Source organism: Garra rufa, chromosome 12 (genome assembly GCF_049309525.1).
Source record: "Garra rufa chromosome 12, GarRuf1.0, whole genome shotgun sequence".
Taxonomy (NCBI): domain Eukaryota; kingdom Metazoa; phylum Chordata; class Actinopteri; order Cypriniformes; family Cyprinidae; genus Garra; species Garra rufa.
This window is the reverse complement of record NC_133372.1, coordinates 32,590,193-32,613,834: the sequence shown is the minus strand read 5'-3', so window position 1 is coordinate 32,613,834 and position 23,642 is coordinate 32,590,193. Positions and strand designations below refer to the sequence as shown.

The 23,642-nt window shown below is 39.3% G+C and overlaps 1 protein-coding gene across 13 annotated transcripts in view; it reads left to right on the top strand.

Annotated features, from left to right (window-relative positions):
- The window catches only part of scn8ab (sodium channel, voltage gated, type VIII, alpha subunit b), a 66,270-nt gene that overhangs the window by 20,260 nt on the left and 22,368 nt on the right, over positions 1-23,642 (top strand). For 4 of the 13 annotated variants that reach the window (XM_073851471.1, XM_073851466.1, XM_073851470.1 and 1 more), the window contains exons 8-15: positions 16-291; positions 10,642-10,935; positions 11,808-11,810; positions 20,239-20,371; positions 20,527-20,765; positions 21,296-21,469; positions 21,601-21,957; positions 22,237-22,728. In XM_073851471.1, coding sequence (XP_073707572.1) covers positions 16-291; positions 10,642-10,935; positions 11,808-11,810; positions 20,239-20,371; positions 20,527-20,765; positions 21,296-21,469; positions 21,601-21,957; positions 22,237-22,728 — 1,968 coding nt within the window. Of the gene's footprint in view, positions 1-15; positions 292-10,641; positions 10,999-11,498; positions 11,522-11,807; positions 11,811-12,166; positions 12,171-14,418; positions 14,442-15,482; positions 15,486-20,238; positions 20,372-20,526; positions 20,766-21,295; positions 21,470-21,600; positions 21,958-22,236; positions 22,729-23,642 lie in introns of all 13 variants that reach the window. The other 9 variants (XM_073851462.1, XM_073851461.1, XM_073851469.1 and 6 more) reach the window with 8 other exon arrangements.

The window sequence follows — 23,642 nt, the reverse complement described above, 5'->3', positions numbered from 1 at the left end:
GTCCCTCATCATTAGGCCAATGCCATGGCAACCTCGGCAGGTACAGTATCTGAGGATGCAGTAGAGGACGACGGAGGAGGGCATTTGTCCCGCAGTTCTTCTGAGGTGTCCAAGCTGAGCTCCAAGAGTGCCAAGGAGCGCAGGAACAGAAAGAAAAAGTGGAGGAAAGAACAGGAGGAGAAGGGTGACAGTGAGAAGGTGGTGAAGTCAGAATCCGATGACGGCAGCAAGAGGAGCCGTTTCCGTTTCAGAGACAACAGGCTTGGGCGGAAGGCCTCAATCATGAACCAGGTGAGAGTGGGGTTATTTCCATGTATATCTATATGATCTTATGCCTCACATTAAGTGGATATGTCTGGCTAGATAATAATAGCTATAAAGCTACAATGAATGAGTAGATGATCATGATGTTCATTCAGACAAGTAGATGGATATAAGAGGTGTTCCTGTTTGTTGTCATCATAGAATTATGACAGGATATTGTAAATTCATTAAACTATTGATGTTTTTTGTCATTTTAAAGGGATAGTTTACCCAAAAATGAAAATTACCCGCCCTCATGTCATTCCAAACCAATAAGACCTTCGTTCACCTTTGTTAATCTTCAGAACACAATTTAAGATATTTTTGATGAAATCTGAGAGCTTTCTAATCCTGCATAGACAGCAAAGCAACTACCATGTTTAAGGCCCAGAAAGGTAGTAAAGACATTGTTAAAATAGTCCATGTGACATCAGTGGTTCAGCTGTAATTAAATGAAACAATGGATGTTTTTGTGCGGAAAGAAAACGAAATAACTTTATTTAACAATTTCTTCTCTTCCATGTCAGTCTCCGCTCCGCACATGCATGTGGTGCTGCTGACAGGAACCAGCTTTTTGACATGAAACCTGCATGCACTCTGCTTTGTTTTCATGCAGAAGAAGACATGCGTTGTACATAAAAGTCTTTGTAAACATGTCTAAAGATTTTAACAGAGAAGATGACTTGCAATTTTTTTTAGACTGATGAAGAAAAACATCCACCCATGCAATTTTAAAGCTTGGAAATGCCAGAAGAATTTTTAATAAAACTCTGACTGGATTAATCTGAAAGAAGGAAGCCATTTACACCTAGGATGCCATGGAGAGTGAGTAAATTATGGCTAATTTAGATTTTTGGGTGAACTAACCATTTAAGGTTGAACCGCTGTCTATGTGACATAGTCTATTTTAACGATGTCCTTACTACCGTTTTGGGCCTTGAACGTGAAGGGTCAGAAAGCTTTTGGATTTCATCAACAATATCTTAATTTGTGTTCCGAAGATGAACAAAAGTCTTACAGGTTTGAAAAGACATGAGGGTGAGGAATTAATAACATAATTTTCATTTTTGGGTGAACTATTCCTTTAAACTAATTTATATATTAAACTAATAATTTTTTCACATTCAAAAATTTTTTGGTCACACCCCAGTGCCATTTAAAATGAACTAATTCAAGCAAAGAGGTGAAATGTTTTGACTATTTGTAGAGTATAAATATGCTAATTTCCCTTTAAACTTCTCAATCCCTCTAAAGATAAATACCAACTGGCGACAATGTGTCTGTTTCCCACTGAACTTCACTATGCATGTTTGTCTGATAGACAGTACTTTATTAGAAGCGTTAGTGATTAGATAATCTCTACACCTGCGCTCACCGATTATATAGATTTTGCAATCTATATTTTGCAATCTGTTACATTCATAGCCGCGGGAACGTATTTTGAGCTGGGGGGGCTGAGAGAAAAAAAAGTTTGTGGCGGGGGTGTTGGGTCGAGTTTTCCTAAGAGCAAAGTTATAAGTAAAAAGAGTTGCTATTTTGTTGTTTTTGATTGCTTCCATTGTTCTCTTTTGTAAGTGGCTTTGGATCATATGGGCATCGGAAGGAAAATAAATGTGGGTAAATTACTGTAGTATATGCCATTTTCTGTAGTCTACCTTTTATTCAATGTTTTTACAATGCAAATAGACCATATTTACAAATATTACAAAAGACGGCTATCTAAGCATGTTTTCAGTGGCGTAAGTGATACAGTAATACGTCTGACACATTGTTTTTGACGCGGGAGACCAGAGTTCGCGTCCGCCTTTTGGTGAAATCATTTTCGAAATCGTCTCCCTTTTCATTTATATCACATCGGAAAGTCATTTGTTTTTAATAAAAATGTATGAAATAATCGGAAAGTTGAAATAAAGTATCAGCTAGGGTGAGGTGTTTCTGAGCAGAAGTTACAGTACATTGCTTTGTTTACTTTGCTGTGCAGCAGGCACGACCGACTAGCGAAAACCGGGAATGAGTTTAATTGGTATGGACCCTGAATAAGCCAAATGGAATGAATTTGAGGAAACCACAGCATTTTAATTAATTTAATTAATTTAAATTTAAATAAGGAGTTTAATTTATTAAAGCATACCTCATACAATGGATTTGAGTGAGTGTGACGGTGCTCTGAAAAGTGCAAAGACATACTCGCTGAATTAGAGACGGTAAATGTGGCTTTTTTTATAGAAATAAAATAAATTTAGTTCAGTTGAACATGGGAGGCTACAGATCTGAGGGAGCGCAGCGAGTCTGTTCCAAGCAGCTCTGAGCCGCAGGAGTGATATGTGACGAGAATGATGCGAAATGACTGGTGGCGGATCCAAAAGCAAGATAACTTTTGTTTATAAACCTTTAATTTCTTCATTTAAAATAAATGAGCTGGTCTTTATCGTTGCTGTGTTTTCATAAAAAATAACGGTAAACCACAAATTAAGCATTCGTTTAAAAAAAGAGAAACCTTATTTATTTTGGGGTAGATCTGCTTCCTTATCCGACTGATCCAATATTATCTGTCTGCTGAAGTCTCAGTCTATTTTTATTTTGTTTGGAAATGCGTTTTTGCGCCGTGTTGATTGGTGTAACGTATTTTTAATCTTCAATGACGGATGCGGTGACGTCACGCGAAAATTATTGTCATTGTATTGTATTTACAATAAATTTGAATGAATATTCGAATTACTAAAAATAGTTTTTGTCCTTTTTTGTTACAAATTTTACATTCATTTATTTTTAGCACCGCACCCCCATTTTTTCTTTAGCTCCGAGCCAGGGGGTGCTGCAGCACCCTCAGCACCCCTACTTCCCGCGGTAATGGTTACATTGCAATAACAAGCCGCTATAACCTCTGGTGTTTGCTATCACGGCCCAGTTGAGCCCAGCCCAGCCCTTGATTCTACTGTTCTCTGCTCTGTGCAGTTGCTACCACTTTCCGCTGAGTCATCGTCCATATCACCAGGGTGATTAGACAAAGTGCTTCAGCCTTACACTCAAAGATCAGAAGAGGAAGTGCTCTTGCTCAGTGCCCATCTATCTATCACTGTAATTCTTTCCATCTCATTCATTGTCTTGCTTTGGGCAGCAGCTTATGGATTTATGATTGTACATTTCTCTTTATGTCTAAAAGCTCAGTTAAATAACTCGAAACCACGTCAAACCTAGTGCTTTTGAGTTCTTTTATTTGATTCCCTCTGTCATCTGTTCATTTTGTCACCTTTCTCTGGTTTACCGAAGAACGCTTAGCTATTCTGAGGGCAGGAGGAACACCTGTTTAAATCTGTGTATGTTGTTGTGTAGAGAGGTGAAGTATGGCACGGGAACGCCATACTTCCACTGGCCCTGTGAATTATTTAACCACCCGCTATGAATCTTTCATCTGATGAGAGCAGTAATATAGTGTGCTTAAGCAGGAAGTTATACTCCTGGGCCCCACCCTGCAAATTCTGCTCAGATAAACCCAGTGATGGGAATAACGCCGCTATAAATAAATGGCGTTACTAACGGCGATACTTTTTTCAGTAACGAGTAATGAAACGAATTACTCTTTCTCCCGTTACAACGCCGTTACCATTCCTGACAATAAAATGCGCGTTACTATAACTGGGAACAGTGAAGCGGTTTTCATGCGAGCAGCGTCTTTCTCAGCCATAGGACCTCTCTTTCTCTGAGGTGTTTCTGTATGTTCGGGGCTGAGGCGGGACACATAACCAGTGATGATGAACGTGATGATTGGCTTACATTGAGTAAATTTCCATTGTTTGCCAATCAGAGGCAGAGAAGTGCGGGTGTTCACACACAAGCACGCGCACGTTTAGTCGCACACACCGACATCCAGGAGTCACAACGATGGCAAGTCCAACAAGTTCAAAGGTAGCTTTTGAAAACTGGAAGTATAAGCATACTTTTCCCTCGCTGAGGTGAAAGGCAAAAATATTTATGTACACTCTAAAAAGTGCTGGGTTATTTTTGTAAACACATTGCTGGGTTAATTGTGCTGGGTCAAAATATTGGGTTGTTTGAGGCACTGTAAACACACAGTTGGGTTGATCATGCTGGGTCAAATGGACTATGAGGGGTTCTTTCACTATGAACACCTGGGTTGGGTTATTTTGACCCAACCGGTTTGTTTATTTTTTTCACTTCATCGAACATTCTGGATTCTTCACTCGTCTCCTCGCCAGGCGGTCACGCACCTCGCAGCAAGCAGGATTATAAGGTAAATTAATAATATGATTATATAATTATTTACCTTTATTTTTAATAAGTTGTGTTTTAGAGCACACTGATTTCACTGTTTAATGCCAAATTTGATATGTCGCTGTGCGGGGTTGGCATTTTATTCCGTGAATGACGACCGTTGTAACTTAAGCAGCCTAGCGATGTACTTTTTTGCCTCAACAATCGCTTTATTGTTATATAAAGTGTGTGTGTGTGTGTGTGTGTGTGTGTGTGTGTGTGTGTGTGTGTGTGTGTGTAGTGTTATTTGTATAATTTACAGTATACATATGGCCTTTATTTAACGCCTTATGGATAGAGTAGGTCAGAAATACGGGGGTAACGTTAAGTTCCTTTACTGTCTGCATACTGTATGTATGGCTTTGTAATGTTTTGTCAAAATTAGATAATTTCATACAAAAATTGTTCTTTTAAGGGCATATTTTTTCAAGTAAATGTCTGCGACGTGCCGAATCCAACGATAGATCCATGTTTTATGTTGAGCATTTTCGCGCTTTTTTCCTTGAGGTAACTTGCATTAGCTAAAACGCTATGTCCCTTACTTTAATAATGTTAAACCACAATATGACTGGTATGTAATATTGTTTATTACTTAAATGTAATGTTGTCTTAGCTACAGTATGTAAAGTTAGACTGAATCTCTCGTGGTGTGTGTGGCCGTTCACGTGTCGCGTTTTTTGCCTTTTTTTAGTTATTTCAAATGTAGATGCCAATATACGCTCATAATGGAAGCTCGTTTTTTTCCAGGCGCGGGACATGGTTGCTTAGCAACGGCAGACGCCATGTGAGAGCAAGCTGCGTTTTGGAAAGAATGAGAAACTGATGAGAAAGCGACGCGTCTTGCGTTTTCACGCGTTTTTAGGCGCGGCATGTGAACGGCCCCTTACTCTTCCTCTGTTTTAGTGAATGCCTGTGTTGCATTACAAACTAGGAGACCAGTATAAACCTTAAACTAATTGAACCACATTTGTTTTTCAGATTTGATCAGATTTCACAAGATTTTAGGAAGCTATATCCAGAGGCAGACTTTTTGAAGACTGGGCTACAGTTGCAGACCTAATTCTTGCCAGCGCTCAGCAAGGGACATTCCTGGGTGACATGAATTAAGGTAAGCTTTTTCTTATAATATGTCAATCTATAAAAACAATATGCAACTGTATTTGACACACATCAACTGGTAAATACAATGGTACAGTAACACTTAACTAGTTGCTTATTAGCTTGTATATTGGCTGTTAATTAGTACTTATGAAGCACATACTGATGCCTTATTCTGCATGAGCATATTCTACATCCCTGAATCTGACCCCATACCTATACTTAACCTGCAGTAGTTGAATGAGGGTGGGAATTAATTTGCATTATTTAAAGGAATGAAGAAATCTTCATATGAAAGTGTTTCAGTTTGTTGTTTTGATTATAAAATATGTTTCACAGTTTGCATATTATTCCTATGGTTTAGATGCTAACGGGGAAAGTGCTTTCAAAGTCCTGCCCATTCTGAGAAAAGGTCTTCAGACCCACAACCACGGAATCCCGGAGGCCCTTCATTGACGTACAACCTGTAAGTTTTGTTTTACGTTTTCTGCTCTAATAAGGGTGTGTGTATATATATATATATATATATATATATATATATATATATATATATATATATATATATATATAAACACAGTGGTGGCCAAAATTATTATAACTGTTGTATTTTCACCAGCTAAAAAATGATTTTAAGTCAGTGTTTGTTATCTTTTGCTGTAGTGTGTCAGTAAGAAATATCAGTTTACATTTCCAAACATTCATTTTGCCTTTAATTGTGATAATCCAGTGAGGTTTTTGTTTGCACAACAGCCAATCCTTCAGACAGAGATCTGATCTCATCATCATCCAGTCCGTCTGGATGACATGAAGAAACAGAACAAACTGAGACAGACTAACTCCAGAAGAACTGTGACAACGTCTCCAAGATGCTTCAAAAGACCTACTGCAAAGCTACCTGAAAACTTATGTGCAAGTGCACCTAGTGTAGGGCAAAAGTTGCTTTAAACGCAAAAGGATGGTCAAACCAAATGTTGATTTAATTTAGTTAATCAAGGTTAATTGATAAAGAACATTTATTTATGGCATTATTTTTGACAGCATAATTTTATGACATTTTTAGACAAGTGCTTAAAACTTTTAACAGTACTGTAGCTTTGCAGGCAGGTCTCTTGGAGCATCTTGGAGACGCTGTCACAGTTCTTCTGGATGATGATGAGATCAGATCTCTGTGTGGAGCACTGGCTGTTGTGCAAACAAAAATGTCACTGGATTATCACAATTAATGGCAAAATGAATGGAAATGTAAACCGATATTTCCTACTGACACACTACAGCAAAAGAGAAATCACTGACTTAAAACCTTATTTAGCAGGTGAAATACTAGTGTTCTAATAATTTTGACCACAACTGTATGAAAAGTTGAGAAGCAATATGAGCATTTATTTCATGCCTCTGTGTTTATGTTCATAAAATACACTTAACTTAAAATGTTAGTTATGTTGCAAGACTAAATGCCGTATAATTAACAGGTGGGGACCAACATGGTGGATTTGGGCCTTGGGATGAGACAACAACATTTCTAGACCTTCGCCGTTGTTCCAGGCCATGCCATTGAAGCGGACTTGTTGCCTGGGAATTTCTCCAGCTTGCAGTATATCATATTGATGGACATAAGTCTTCATGTGTGAAGTTTTTGAGGGCAAAAGTTTTTTTTCTTGGCCACTTGTAACATGTTTTAAATTGTAAGAATTGTCTGGTGGACTCTTTGTTTGGCTTAGTTTTAATGGCACAATGTTTGGAATGATTCTAATGTGGTAATAATTCATTTTTGAGTGTTCTGCTGCTGCAATGTTGACATAAAGAATAGGAATATATTGTGCCTTGTTTACAGTTTTGTGTTTAAAATAAACTGATCTACTAAAACCGTTATTTGTGTCTGTAAGGGTTGGACAAAATGTGTGACAGCTGCACCTATTTGAAAACTATTAAAAAGAAATATGAAAACTCATTAAATTGACATTTACAGATGCATTTTTTTGTGTTGTGTAACTGTATTACAGGAAAACAATAATAATTTTACATTCTTTTGTGATTTATATATTATTATTGGTAAATATAAAGGTAGCAAGGCAATTAGACAACAAATAACCCAATATTTAGGTAGTGTTTAACCCAGCAACACAGTTAATCTGACCCACTGGTTGGGTCAAATAAACAACCCAGCATTTTGGGTCAAATGATTTAACCCAGCACTTGGGTCAAAACAACCCAACGCGTGTTCTGTCCCATAGTTACCCAGCAGCTGGGTTATGGTTGGGTTATTTTTTAACCCAGCACTTTTTAGAGTGTAACGTGCAACTTATGCAGGAAAAAAAGAGTCTCTCTGCGTCTGTGACAAGTAATTCTAAACTGAAGCACCTCACATCGTCACATGCCTCCACAAAAGTAGTGGCTTAGAACGCAGGTGATAACGATATTTAAAGTTCTAAACCATTTTTATTTGTGCTTTATTGTTCCACTATAGTAATGATAATATTTATAATAATATGTTGAATCTGATAGTTGTCTTTCACGTTGTCCCACAACAACATTAAACTAGTGTAGATTAGTGTACAATGTTTTATATTTATTTTACAGTTATACTAATTAGATTTTTTAAGTAACGCAATAATTACTTTTATAATGATGTAACTCAGTTACTAACTCAGTTACTATTTGTAAGAAGTAACTAGTAACTATAACTAATTACTTTTTTAAAGGTATGTGCCCAACACTGGATAAACCTCACAATAGTGGATAAAAGCATCTTATTAGGCAATCGCTCCCTTTAATTAGATGCTGGTTTCATGAGATTAGTTATTACAGTGTGACCCAACATTTTACCCCTGGTAGTTTTTTTTTCCCCCTTGGATTTAGCACTGAATGTTAAGGATATTTAAGTAACACTATGCAATCTCCATAGGACTTTTCCTTTGTAGCACTGCGGTCTCAACCCTTTAACAGATCAACCCACATCTCCTTAGTGAGTGATCTGAGTAAAATAGTCCCTGCTGAGAGCGCATTTGAGCCGCTTTCTGCTGTACATAGTCTGCAGTGGTCAACCACTCCATTAGAGAGAAGGCTCTCAGCCGCACCACAGAGAAAACGCCTGCGCTAGCAACTAGCATTCTGCATTATCAGTGAATTTCAGCAAACAGTTAGAACTCTGCAATATTAGTGGTCTCAACTAGCATCTTGGATCATCTGTGAATTTCAGATGGGAAGTGAATTTTAGCCGGAAGGGAGCATTCTGCAGTAGGATAAATGCTTCTTTTTCCACGAGCACAAGTATGCTTATAAGAACACACTAAACTTCTGTAATGTTATGTGTTTCTTAGTAAAATAATAATTAGTTGATTGGATTGTGAAGTGTGGGTATTACACTATACCTAAATGAAGTCAGAGAGAATGTTAAAAATGATTGCTAAATAGCTGTTGGCTATAACATGTTTAGTTTAAAAGGGTTAATTCATCCAAAAATGAAAATTAGCCCATTATTTACTCATCCTCCAGGCATCCTAGGTGTATATGACTTCCTTCTTTCAGACAATTGCAATCAGAGTTATATTAAAAATGATCCTTGGTCTCCAAAGCTCTGTCATGGCAGTTGGCGGGTGTTTCTCTTCAACAGTCCAAACAAAAGTCCAATAAAGTACATCCATCCATAATAAAAAGTGCCTCCTGTAGCGAATTGATGCGTCTTTGTAAGAAAAAATTCCATATTTAAAATGTAATAATCACTTTAATCTAGTTTGTGCCAACTGGTCGTACATGGAACGAGCTCCGGGCGGATGACGTATGATGTCGCCGTTGTGTGTGCGCCGGTGAGAAGTGACAAATGCAGATGAGCCGTGGAGAAATCAAATCAAAACAGTGGTCAGAGTGTGAAGTACAAAACAAGGATTTGTAAAGAAAAATTTTAATAGAAACCAAGAGGAGACTGGTTTTTCTTTGCTAAAGTAAGGAAACGTTGCTTCCTTTGCTCATGTAAACAAATGTTGGTTTTCTCAAGACTTACTGGTACGACCAGTTGGCGCAAGTTAAGTTAAGTTTTAAATATGGATATTTTTCTTACAAAAATGCATCGATTCGCTACTATTAAAGTGGACATCGGATGCCCATTTTCCACAAGTTGGTATGAATCTTTAGGGTCTTCATGATACATTGTATGGGCCAAGATATGCCAAAAATCATTAGGATATTAAGTAAAGATCATGTCCCATGAAGATATTTTGTAAATTTCCTACTGTAAATATATCAAAACTTAACTTTTGATTAGTAACATGCTTTGCTAAGAACTTTCTTTGGACAACTTTAAATGTGATTTTCTCAGTATTTAGATTTTTTTGCACCCTCAGATTCCAATCTATATTTCAAATAGTTGTATCTTGGCCAAATGTTATTCCATCATAACAAATCAATGAACGGAAAACTTATTTTTCAGCTTTCAGATGATGCATATATCTCAATTTAAAAAAAAATTTACCTTTACGGTTTTGTGGTCCAGGGTCACATATGTGATATCTGACAGCAATTTAGTAATCGTTTTAGCATTCACTCATACATTCAGCTTTATTTCAATTGACAAAAACTGTTTTGAAGTGTTCAATCATGACAACGCTTTTTAGTTATTACAAAGATTATGAAGATAATTAAAGGGTTACAAAGCTGAATTAACGAATTTTATAAAAAATACTCATGAAAACAAGTAAATAAAGATGTCAGATATGTGCAATGACAAGAAACAGAGTCTGCTTTAATTTCATGCTGATTTTAAACTACTTTTTTCTGTGTTATTATTAATTTAATGACTTTGGTCAGCAGGTATTGTTCTCCATGTATCTGAGAGTCACTATTTGGTTGGCTGTTTCAAAGACACACCACTCAAAAAATGGGATAAATCAGTGCAATGCAATTGCCTTTTTCTTCTCATGTTTGTATGTCACGCTATTCCTCCTCCTCATGTGTACCATCCTTCTGTTTTTACAGTCCCTGTTGAGCATCCCTGGCTCACCCTTCATGTCCCGCCGCAGCAGTATATTCAGCTTTAAGGGCTCGGAGAACGAGTTCGCAGATGACGAGCACAGCACGGTGGAGGAGAGCGAAGACCGACGTGGCTCCCTCTTTGTCCCGTATAGGCGCAGCAGCTACAGTGGCTATAGCCAGGGTTCCTCACGCATTAACCCCCTGGCACCCCACCCAGGCTGCAAGAGAAACAGCACGGTGGACTGCAACGGCGTGGTGTCTCTGATCGGGCCTGGACCTGGCCGGCTACTGCCTGAGGTGAAAATAGATAAGGCAGCTTCTGATGACAGTGTAAGGACGTCCACAGGGGGCAGGTTCAGAGTATAGGCATGACAAGAGTGGCCGATTATGATTCCAGTTCAGATTTTTCCTCTCTCTTTTCCTTTTCCTTTACCCCATTTTGACTCTGTCCTTACAAGTTTCTGAGTTTCCAGTCTGTCTATTCTCTCGCAACCCCTTCGACTGTCTCTGTTTTTATTTTTTATGCAAGTCTTGATCAGCAAACCTACAAGTCCCACTGCCTGTCAGCGCTCCCCCTCTGTGAATGGCATGGCCAATCAAAAAAAGAAACTGGGAGAGTTTTCGAGGGATCCCTTTGAGCACATTGATGCAAATCTTTGAACTAATATATATGCTGTAACCCCTCCCCTTTCAGTCTAATTTACATACTAATTACATTGCCACATACTTATAATATTCTTCAGGTCACACTTAACCCATTCCTTTATGTCAACCACAACTGCAGATTTGTCATTTTATTTATTTATTTTACATATATAAAGTTTTCCATCTCATTTTTTTTTTTTTTTTAGAATTTCAAGACCACTCTGCTCCCTCCAAAAAAGTCTGAAAAACCTATCCTAACCTTTCCAATAACAGCATTCTGCCTCATTTTAGTTAGCATGGTGGATTGACATCCTTATACTCTCTTTGCCTTCTCCTCCTGTGTGGGATGCATGATCTCGGGCCCAGTTTTTACCCAGCTTTTTAGCATGCTGTTTCAGATATTCAACTGGACATGCTGCTGTCACTAAGTAATTGCATTGTAAAATGTAAAATAAACAGGTAAACATTGTCTTGACCAACACCCACAATAACAAGTGAATTGATATTCAAGAGACTTTTCTAAGGCAGTGAAAACTGGGCCCTTAGCAATGTGTGAATTTTCTTCCATGTTGAAATTCTCTGGAGAACAAATAGGCAACTTTTGAGCAGCTAGCAGTGATGAATAAATGGTCTTGTAACTGAAGTAAATAAATAGGTGACTCTAATTCAGAATCTCAGATGTAGAGTTAAAGGGTGAGAAAACAATAACTTCTCTTCTCTAATCTCACTTTGGCATTAATTATTACAATTATACAATATTTGGAAATGTAAACTGATATTTTCTTACTGAAAGAGATAAAAAGAGACTGAAAAGATAGAAATAGCTGACATTAAACCATTTTTAGCTGGTGAAAATACTGGTGGCCTAAGACTTTTTACACAGTACTGTGTATTCATAAAACGCCTATAGAGCTATGAGATTTTAAATTACATTACTTTTCCAGGTCTAGAAATCACACTAATAATTAGACTATCTCATATACTGAGGTTCTATGTTGAGGGAAAAAAGCAGTTTTGTATGGCAAGCCGTTCTGAGATTTAATCTATTAGCTGTACTAGTATCTAGTGTTACTAGTACTTATTTTTTTGATAGTAGTATATTTTCCATTAAGTACTAATACTTATTCTTTAGATACTAGTGCTTATTCATTAGATACTAGTGCTTATTCTTTAGGTACTAGTGTCTTTTGTAAAGTTACTAGTACTTATTCATTAGATACTAGTGCTTATTTATTAGATACTAGTAGTAGATACTTATGCTGCGTTCCAGGCAGGTTTTTTTAGCTCGTAAATCACGACTTCAAATCACCACTCACGACTTTGTAGCATTCCAGGCAAGTCACCCCAAACTGCCTGAGCGCATTTATTATTATTACATTATTATTCATTTGTTTGCAAATTGTCCTAAAGGCTTTTTTTTTCACTGTGTACCACTTCCATAAACACCACACCCGTAGGTGCTGACATAGTGGTTTCGCGGGCTATGTTACGTCAGAATTCGGAACTGGGAGTACATTGATCTAGTACGAGTTCACGAGTGGGAAGTCACGTGTTTGACTGCTGTTCTGGTGCACTTTCACAGGTAGAAGGTTGGAAAAACACGAGTAACGGGTTGCCTGGAACGCGGCATTATTCCAATAGTGACTAGTATTTAATTATGCTCTTCTTGTTAACAAAAACAGAACTAGTTCTTATTTTTTTGTTACTAGTAACTTATTAGACCAAAGATATCCTGGACATAATAGATAATAGGACTTTTAAAATTTGCATTTCTGCCCATTATGCTAATCGGATGTTGAATATTAATGAACCAGCAACGTATAGGAGAGAGATTAGACAGGAAATGGTAGGAGACAGATTTTTGCTGCTGTTGAGGAAACCACAAAGAAAAGAACCAATCATTTGACACAAGCATATAGAAAACGTTATTTTTGTCAGTTTTGTAAACGCTGTAATTTCATAAACACAGTAGCCTAATGTGTTTGTTGTTCATCGAGTGACCTCTGGTGGAAGGATGGAGATAAGACACCAATTTTATTATCTATTATTTTCTTGGTTTTCCTCCAGTAAAAACGACCCAGGTTACATATGTAACCCAGGTTCCCTGAGGGAAAGAGAGCTGTGTCAACTGCTATGGGGAACGCCATTGGCGAACCACGCTCTGAATATTGTGTGTATAAACAATCCGAAGGAGGGCGTGACGTCACAGGCGGGGTGACGTAAGCGACCAGGAAGTATAAACGCATGTGCAATGAAGCCGGCATCAGCTTTCTAGGAATGCAGCAAGCGCTCTAGGGACGCCAGATTGTGGCCCTTGACGCAGCTCTCGTTCCCTCAAGGAACCCGGGTTACATACGTAACCTAGGTCTTTCCCTTCCGGGAACTCAAGCTGTGTCAACCGCTATGGGGAACGATATACCCACGCCTCCACGCCTCCACAATTCCAAGTCCCTGTCTGGGAAAGGCCAGAACAGGGGCAAAAGAGATGAGCCTGGTGAACAAGCCAGGACACAGTGGTAAAGGACTCTGCCTGGGGAAATTGCCAGGACAAGAGCTGTAGTACGCCTCTGTCTGGGGAAATTGCCAGAACAAGCGGGAAAAAAGTGTCTGCCTAAAGGTTAGGACGAGAGGACAGAAGAGCCAGGGGTAGCCCTGAGGTCAAGGTCATAAAATCTGACAAAAGTGAGAGGTGTGGACCATCCCGCAGCGTTGCAGATGTCCTGAATTGGGACACCTGCCAAAAGGGCCTTCGAGGCAGCCATGCCTCGAGTTGAGTGAGCCTTAACCCCCAGGGGTGATGGGAGGCCAGAGGACTCATAGGCAGTAGAAATGGCATCCACAATCCATCTACTGATAGTAGGCTTGGAAGCAGGGCACCCCCTCTTAGGGGGGCTAAAACAAACAAGAAGTTGCTCCGTCTTACGCCATAGGGCAGCTCTGTGGACGTATGTGTCCAGGGCTCCAGAAATGGAGGAGGAAAGAAGGCCTGGAGAACAACGGGCTGTGGTGTAGAGGAAGGGACCTTAGGAACATACCTCACACGGGGGTACAGAAATGCTTTGGCCAGTCCGGGCGCAAAGTCTAAATAAGAGGGTGCCACTGACAGAGCCTGAAGGTCACCAACTCTTTTTAGAGAAGAGAGAGCAAGCAGCAACACAGTCTTGACTGTGAGCATGCGAGCAGAGATTTCCTCTATAGGTTCGAATGGAGGTCTACAGAGGGCTTCAAGCACCACAGCGAGGTCCCAGGTAGGTACCCGAGGACGTACTTGAGGTCTCAACCTCTGCGCACCGCGGAGGAAACGTATTACTAATGGGTCTTTTCCCACCGAAAGTCCACCAAGAGGGGCGTGGTAGGCCGAGATTGCCGCCACATAAACCTTCAAGGTGGAGTGGGTTAGCCCTGCAGAGAAGCTGGCCTGCAGGAACTCCAGGACTGTACCAACCGGGCAGTTCACTGGGTCTAGCTGGCAGTCTCTGCACCATGAAGTGAAAAGTTTCCACTTCAGGGCGTAAAGTTTCCTCGTGGAGGGAGCTCTGGACTGAAGAATGGTCTCAACAACCTCAGTTGAGAGACCTGAAGCTATGAGTTGTGCCCCCTCAGGGGCCACACCCACAGTTTCCACATTTCTGGGCAGGGATGCAGGATGGAGCCCCCCGCTTGGGAGAGAAGGTCCTTCCTGATCGTACTCTTTCCAGGGGAAAGGCATACAGACAAAGCCTCGGCCACGTCTGTACCATGGAGAGTACCAGAGGGACATTGCGATGTCATCTGAGTCGCAAAGAGGTCCACCTGGGCTCGACCAAAGATACTCCGGATCTGCTTCACCACCTCAGGGTGAAGCATCCATTCCCCGGGCCACGGCCCCTGCCTCGACAGGATGTCTGCTCCCACATTGAGATGGCCAGGAATGTGAACTGCTCTTAGTGAGCGTATTTTCCCTGGCACCACAAGAGTATCTGGTACAGCAGTTTGTACAGAGGACATGAGGACATGTACAGAGACCCCCTTGGTGGTTGATGTAATAGACAACGGCTGTGCTGTCGTTGCGCACTAGCACATGACTGTTCCGTAGGTCTGGGAGGAAGTGTTTTAAAGCTTGAAACATGGCCAGCATCTCTAAGCAGTTGATGTGCCAAAGTAGATGGCGACCTGTCCACAGACCGCGGGCTGAGCGGCCACTCATGACCGCCCCCCAGCCAGTGAGGGATGCATCTGTCGCTAGCGTTATGCAGCGGCAAGGAGCTCCCAACACTGGACCCTGGGAAAGGAACCAAGGTTTCTTCCACATCTCTAAGGCACGTAGGCAGCGCCGCGTGACCTTGATTGTGCGAAATGGATTTCCCCTCGGAAAAAAAAACCTTGGTTTTGAGCCACCACTGTTAGGGCCTCATGTACAGTAGTCCAAGAGGTATTACGTTGGATGCTGCTGCCATCAGACCCAGGAGTACTTGAAACTGTTTCACAGTGAGTGGTTGGCCTAGCTTGACTCCTCCGACTGCTGTGGGAATCGACTCGATCCGAGCAGGTGACATTCGTGCCTGCATCGTTGTCGAATCCCACACTACGCCTAGATAAGTGGTTCTCTGTAATGGAGATAGCACACTTTTCTTTTTCTTTTGACTGCGCTAAAATCAGCCAGTCGTCGATGTAGTTGAGTATGCAGATGCCCTGGAGTCGCAAGGGAGCCAGAGCTGCATCCACACATTTTGTAAATGTTCGGGGTGAGAGGGCTAGGCCGAAGGGAAGCACCCGATATTGGTAAGCTTTGCCCCTGAAAGCGAACCTCAGGAACTTTCTGTGTTGGGGAAGGATAGAGATGTGAGGCATCTTTCAAGTCTATCATGATGAACCAGTCCTCAGACCTGATATGCGACATGACTGACTGTGAGCATTTTGAACTTCAGTCTCTTGACTGAGCGGTTCAGACGGCGGAGATCTAAGATAGGCCGCAGCCCTCCATCCTTCTTGGGAACAATGAAGTAGCGGCTGTTGAACCCTGACTCCCTATCTTGAGGAGGGACCACCTCGATGGCCTCCTTCCTCAGAAGAGAGACTACTTCCTGCTCCATAATCACAGACACAACACACAGAGCGCTTCGCTGAAATGACAGAAAGCCGACGCCGGCTCCGTTGCGCATGCTTTTATACTTCCTGGTCGCTTACGTCACCCCGCCTGTGACGTTACGCCCTCCTTCGGATTGGTTATACACACGATATTCAGAGCGTGGTTCACCAATGGCGTTCCCCATAGCGGTTGACGCAGCTAGAGTTCCCGGGAAGGGAACAATAAATATCATATCAGGGCTGTACGTTTTTTTGCATATAGCACTGATGCTACAGACACTGAATGTTTTTACATTATTGTTCTGTACAGGGCACACAAAATACAAACCTTATGGTTTTCAGACAAACATTTTCTTTTTTTTTGGAAAAAGGCCAACAATAATGAAAAATGTTTCATGTTTGCTGTATTTGTAGGGCTGCACAATTTGGCCAAAAATGTTGTTTTTATATATCAATATAACTAATAATTATTATGGCTATTATTTCTAAATAACAACATTCAACACAAATAAGAAGTATTACATTTGCAATAGCACTATTTCACTATAATATACAAAACTGAGTTTTTAGCTGAGGTGTAAAAAGTATTAAAAAATTTTTACCCAAGTGAAAGTACAGATACTCAGTGAAGTATCTGGCCAAAAACATACTTGAGTAAAAGTAAAAAGTACAACTTTAAATGGTACTTAAGTACTAAAAAAAATAGCAGTACTTTTTTCTGACAGACATACAGAAATATGGTTAAAGGGAGAGAACAAAACAAAATGCAATGGCACAAGTCAAACCCATATCTAGTGCAACAACAATTAAAATGAAGCACAGCGGAACACCGGAAAAAATACAGGGGATTAAAAGGAAACCACATTCTTTTTCACCCTCATGCCATCCCATATGACTTTTATTTATCAGATGAACACAAACTGATAAAGTTGTAAAGTTGTATAAAGTGTTTGGGACATATTGTAATGACATATTGTAAATACAGTACAACATATCCACTACCTGATAAGAACATCACTAAACATGAATTACAATTAATTCAACATACAATGACTATGTTTACATGGACATCAGTAATCTAATTAATGACCTTATTCTGAATAAGACAATAATATGATTAAGGTGTTCACATGAGTATCTTTTAGAATATTCCTTTCATGTTCCCGTTTTACATGTTATAGTACATAGATCGATTAATGACATCATTACGTCCACACGCAACGCTATCAGTTCATCTTTGTTACAGACTTTTAAATATTTCGGTTTTAGTTTTACAAAAGCTTGAAGTGGCTCTGACATATGCAACACATTTTTGAGAATGTGTGAGTTAAAATTTGCAGTGGTCACATTTGTGCGAGTGCATGCTGTTCTGCTCCAAAGCGTCTGCTCTACAGTGAGCGTTTCAGAGCCAGTCAGTTTTAAGGAAAAAATAAAAAATAAAAATCACACAAGCACGGTCACCGAAAGCCAGTTAAGTTTTACTTTTTAGTTTGTTTTCATTTTTGAAAACCCTGTTATCTTTGCCGTTTACCTCACATTACGCTTTAGAGGCTTTCTTTTATTTTTATTAATAAATTTTGCTTGCTCAGTGTTTGCGCGCCCTGTAATAATTTTTTTAGTCGGCATATAACACAGCATGTGATGAGTCCATGCCTCGTCTTATTAGTTTTTGTTAATAAATGCTATATAAGCTAGTTTTGTTTTATTCTTGTTGTGATGTTTAATTAAAAATAACAATTGGTCTTTTAAGGAATTTGTTTTAATCTTAAAATTGGAGTAGCCTATATATGTAAGCAAAACCAAGATCATGAATTCAAAAGTAAAAGTGAAAAGCATCCCAAGACATTCCAATAGCGGAAATCCAGTTCACAAAATTAAAATCACAAATAATACTAATGAAGAAGAACGGGTTGAATGTTAACTATGTTACCATAAACTATAAATTATGATAACAGACAAAATATTTATCAGCAATGAGCATTGATTAATCCCATGTTGTAGCAAAAAAAAATCAATCAATAAAAAAGAAACCAAAGCATATGCACGTACGACCAACTGAGAGAGTTATGCCGTGTTCCAGGCAACCCGTTACCCGTGTTTTTCCAAACTTCTACCCCTGAAAGTGCACTGGAAAGGCAGTCAAACCCGTGAATTCCCACCCGTGAACTCGTACTAGATCAAAGTTCTGAGTTCTGCCGTAACATAGCCCGAGAAACAACACTATCAGTCTCTAGGGTTGTGGTGTTTATGCAAGTGGCACACGGTGGAAAAATAGAGTTTAGGGCAATATAACATTGCAATCAAATTATTAATAATATAAAAATAATAAATGCGCTTTAGCCATTTAGTTGTGGTTTGAAGGGGTGATTTACGAGCTCAAAAACCTGCCTGGAACGCAGCATTAATGTGTATCCTGTCGCAAAATGTGGCAAAAAGTCCTACACAAGGGGAATAGTGTGATTAAGGTGTGTACATGTCTTCCATAATGCGACTGAAATAGGAATACTCCACCTTTCTTAATTCGATTTGTGTTTACTCGGATTATGACTTTAGTCGGATTAAATTAATCAAACATATCAGTTTACATGGTTGCTGCTTAATCAGAGTATTGTCTTAATCGCGTTAAAATCTGAATATTTTTGTCCATGTAAACATACTCACTGTTTATTTAAACTTTGTATTTGTAACATTATTTAAAAAAAAAATCCCACAAACATAATAATTGCATAAAAACATACCTAAAACCTAAAAACATACAGATTAGTAATGGAAAAGATACTAGTATCTAAAAATGAAGTACTAGTAACATGAAAATAGATACTAGTATGGGTAATAGATTAAATCTCAAAACGGCTTGCCATAGTTGTTGAGCCAGTGAACTAAATGAGAAATATCTTGCCTTTCATTACTTATATCATTTATATGTTTATTTATATACTTCATCTAGTGTTTAAAAGCTTAGACAAGTTGACATCAGGGATGGAAATCTGCATTTATTTTAACTAAAGGTTATGTACACTACCAGTTTTTGAACGGTAAGATTTTTAATGTTTTTTTTTAAGTCTCTTCTGCTTACCAAGCCTGCATTTGTGTGATCCAAAGTACAGGGGGTGGTGGTTTGAGAGAAATTACAGAAATTAATACTTTTATTTAGTAAGGATGCTTTAAATTGATTAAAAGTGATGGTAAAGACATTTATAATGTTACAAAAGATTTCTGTTTCAGATGAATGCCGTTCTTCTTTCTATTCATAAAAGAAACCTGAAAACATTATACTCAGCTGTTTTCAGCATAATAATATTATGAGCAGCAAATCAGACTATTAGAATGATTTCTGAAGGATCATGTGACTGAAGTAATGATGCTTAAAATTCAGCTTTGAAATCACAGGAATAAATTACATTTTAAAATATATTTAAATAGTTACTTTAAACAGTAAAAATATTTCAGAATTTCAGTGTTTTTGCTGTACTTTGGAACAAATAAATGCAGGCTTGGTGAGCAGAAGAGACCTTTAAAAAAACATAAAAAAAACCTTGTGGACTGGTAGTATGTATATTTAGATTGCCACAATTGGGAGTCTGTAAGAGAATTAACTATGTTAGGTCCATATGCCATTGATGTACAAAAATCTAATTGTATTCTACTAGTAAAGCCAGTTTGAAAAGATTTTAGGCACAATAGGTACAATACAATAATAATGAGAAAGAAATGTATCAGAGAATTCAGCTCTGTCTAAATGGAACAATAAAAGTTGCAGGTTAATTCGGGCTTGTATTTTTGTCAGCATGTGCATGTGTGTTGGCATGGGTTAAAATGTTCTTGAAAAAAAATCCTATCTCTGATAGTTCTTTGTCTTTCTCCACCTTATGTGACTCTTGTCCACAGACCACAGAGGTGGAGGGAAAGAGAAAACACTCAGGTTCTCTTATGGTGTCAGTGGACCAGCTCAATACTTCCTTTAGCCGGAAAGAGCGAGCCAACAGTGCAATGACTGTTGTCACCAACACGCTGGTGGAAGGTATTGTGTAACATCTATCTGTCTGTGTGTAGTACTATGATACTAAAACAGTAATATAATAAATCAGTAATAATACAATTATTTTATAGTTCCATATTCCATATTTCAGTTCTCAAAATGTTCTTCTCTTCTACTTATTATTTTTGTCACCACAGAGCTGGAGGAGTCTCAGAGAAAATGTCCGCCCTGCTGGTATAAGTTTGCCAACACATTCTTGATATGGGAGTGCTGTCCAATCTGGTTGAAGATCAAAGAGATAGTGAACCTCATAGTGATGGATCCATTTGTAGACCTGGCTATCACTATTTGTATTGTGCTGAACACAGTCTTCATGGCCATGGAGCATTATCCCATGACACCACACTTTGAGGAAGTGCTTCTTGTTGGAAACTTGGTAAGATTAATGAATTTATTTTATTTGAATTATATTTTGTATTTTTTTAAATTAATGTTTCACTGTTCTGTTTAAGTAGATTTAGTGTTATAACGGTCTAAATGTACTTAAAAAATAGGCTTTCGAATATTATTATTTGGGACTTTACTCAGCAAGTATTTATTTTATCATGTAATTAATTTAAATGCATTTTTTTAACAAATTGACAGCCCTAAATTAAGTCGTTTACTTCCTCAGTCCCAACCATCTCCCCATTTCTGTAATGAGCAGCAATACTGGATCCTGTCCCACGTTTCCATTTTAAGTTATGTCTCTGGCAGTGCAGCACTGATGTCTGCTCCTCAGTATCTGATGGACCTACATTGAAAATGCAGCCTGCATTAAACCATCGTTCTAGTTTCTACTATCTTCCACTAACCATCCATTGCTCTTCATAATAACTGATCCTACAGTATTTATGCTACAGGTACAATCAATGTTTGTTGTTGATGTCATCCTAATGACGTTTTTTTGTTTTCTTTTTATTTCAGGTTTTCACAGGTATCTTCACAGCTGAAATGTTTGCCAAGCTGATAGCCATGGATCCGTACTACTACTTCCAGGAGGGCTGGAATATCTTTGATGGCTTCATTGTGAGCCTGAGTTTGGTGGAGCTGGGGCTGGCTGATGTAGAGGGGCTGTCTGTGCTAAGATCCTTCAGATTGGTGCGTTATGCGAAGACATGTCCCATATGATAGATAGATAATACATATTGATTAACATCTCCCTTCTCTTATGTGCCTAATATTTTCTGATTCCGAACCTTTTGTGAATCCCAAATATCTCTCTCATACAGCTGAGGGTGTTTAAGCTGGCTAAATCATGGCCCACTCTGAACATGCTGATCAAGATCATTGGTAACTCTGTGGGAGCTTTGGGAAACTTGACTCTGGTGCTGGCCATCATCGTCTTCATCTTTGCTGTGGTGGGCATGCAGCTGTTTGGAAAGAGCTATAAAGATTGTGTGTGTAAGATCGCAGAGAGCTGTGAGCTGCCCCGATGGCATATGAACGACTTCTTCCACTCCTTCCTTATTGTCTTCCGGGTGCTGTGCGGAGAATGGATCGAAACCATGTGGGACTGTATGGAGGTGGCTGGACAAACAATGTGTCTCACTGTATTCATGATGGTGATGGTCATCGGAAATTTGGTGGTGAGTTTTCTATCGTTATTTCCCTCCTCACTGTAAGAAATGTCCTGCGTGACTGTAGGGTATCCCACCTGTCATATTGTGGTTCAAAAGGATGCTTGGACATTGGTGAAATAATGGAAGTTTTCAGAAAAAAAGTATCCAGGATGCATTGCAGACACATAAAGAGAGGGCTTAAACATGACTGAGCCAAACAAATGACAAATGGGACAACCTAATGTCTTGTGGACTTCATGTCTTCATCATATGTTAAAGTTAAACCTGTGATCTTCTCTTGATCAGGTGCTGAACCTGTTCTTGGCCTTGCTGCTCAGCTCCTTCAGTGCTGATAATCTGGCAGCCACAGATGATGACGGCGAACTAAACAACCTGCAGATTTCAGTGATTCGCATTAAGAAGGGTATCGCTTGGTTTAAAGTTCACGTACGGCTGCTGGTGGCCCACATCTTGAAGAAGAAAACTTTGGAAGATGAAGACAAACCTCTTGACGACATGTATGACAAGAAACTCAACATCATAGGTAACCACACTGGTGTTGACATCAAATGTGGTGATCTGAACTACCCCAAGAACGGTAACGGCACCACAAGCGGCATTGGTAGCAGTGTAGGAAAGTACATGATTGATGAGGAGCCCATGTCCTTCATACACAACCCCAACCTAACAGTACGGGTTCCCATCGCTGTGGGAGAGTCGGACTTTGAGAACCTCAACACAGAGGACTTCAGCAGCGAATCAGATGTGGAAAACAGCAAAGATGTGAGTATTACTAAAGTCCCTTCAAGTCAAATCACTTGGCGGCCATATTTGCAACTCCTCCAGGTAGCTTTTTTCTGGCGTGCATACTTAAAAACTGCTTGCAAATTTTACATTTAAATAACATTTAAAATCAGAACCAGTTTCTGGTCTGATCTAATAACATTAAAAACTAACATTTCAAGGTCCAGTCAATGTGCATGTACAGTCCTAAGCGTGAGTTTTAAGACACTAAGGCCTGGTATCACAGGCAGGGCTTAGACTAAGCCAGGATAAGGCCATAGTTCAATTAGGACTTTTAAGTAACTTTCATAAAAAACATTACTAGTCCCTATCTTGAGTCAAAACAAAGTCATGGATATATTTTAAGATCAGTCAGTGCAAGTTTCTTTCAGTTGAAACAGCTCAGATTTACATTTATTCTGGGACTAGGCTTAAGCCTTGTCTGTGAAACTGGGGTTAAATGTTTCTTTGGGAAATGTAGCTTTAGTGACAAAAGACTTTACCAACTGCCGATCGGCCCTTTTATTTAGAAGTCTGGGCTCAATGTGGAGAAATTGACTTTCGGTGCATGGCTCTTAAATTCTAATGAGCTACGACTCACCCCGCTCCTCTCTTCCATTTTTTGTGTAACCGGTGGTTTATTACCACCAAAACAAAACTAATCCGCTGCGTCCTCAGTGGCTCAATGTCGGAAGAAAATTTCAATTCTTATGTTTACTTTTAAATCCAGTTACAAAACACCTGCATTGCTTATGAGATGTTGTCGCCACAGCTGCTTGTGGAGCAAATGGTGGACAGCATACAACTGGCTGAAGGCAAAAATATTCTATTACAGGACAGTCCGTCAGCGGTCATGGACGGGGCCTAAGCAGTATGATGTCATACCGCTCAGAAAATCAGAACAGCTTGATAATTGAGACTTGAGTTTT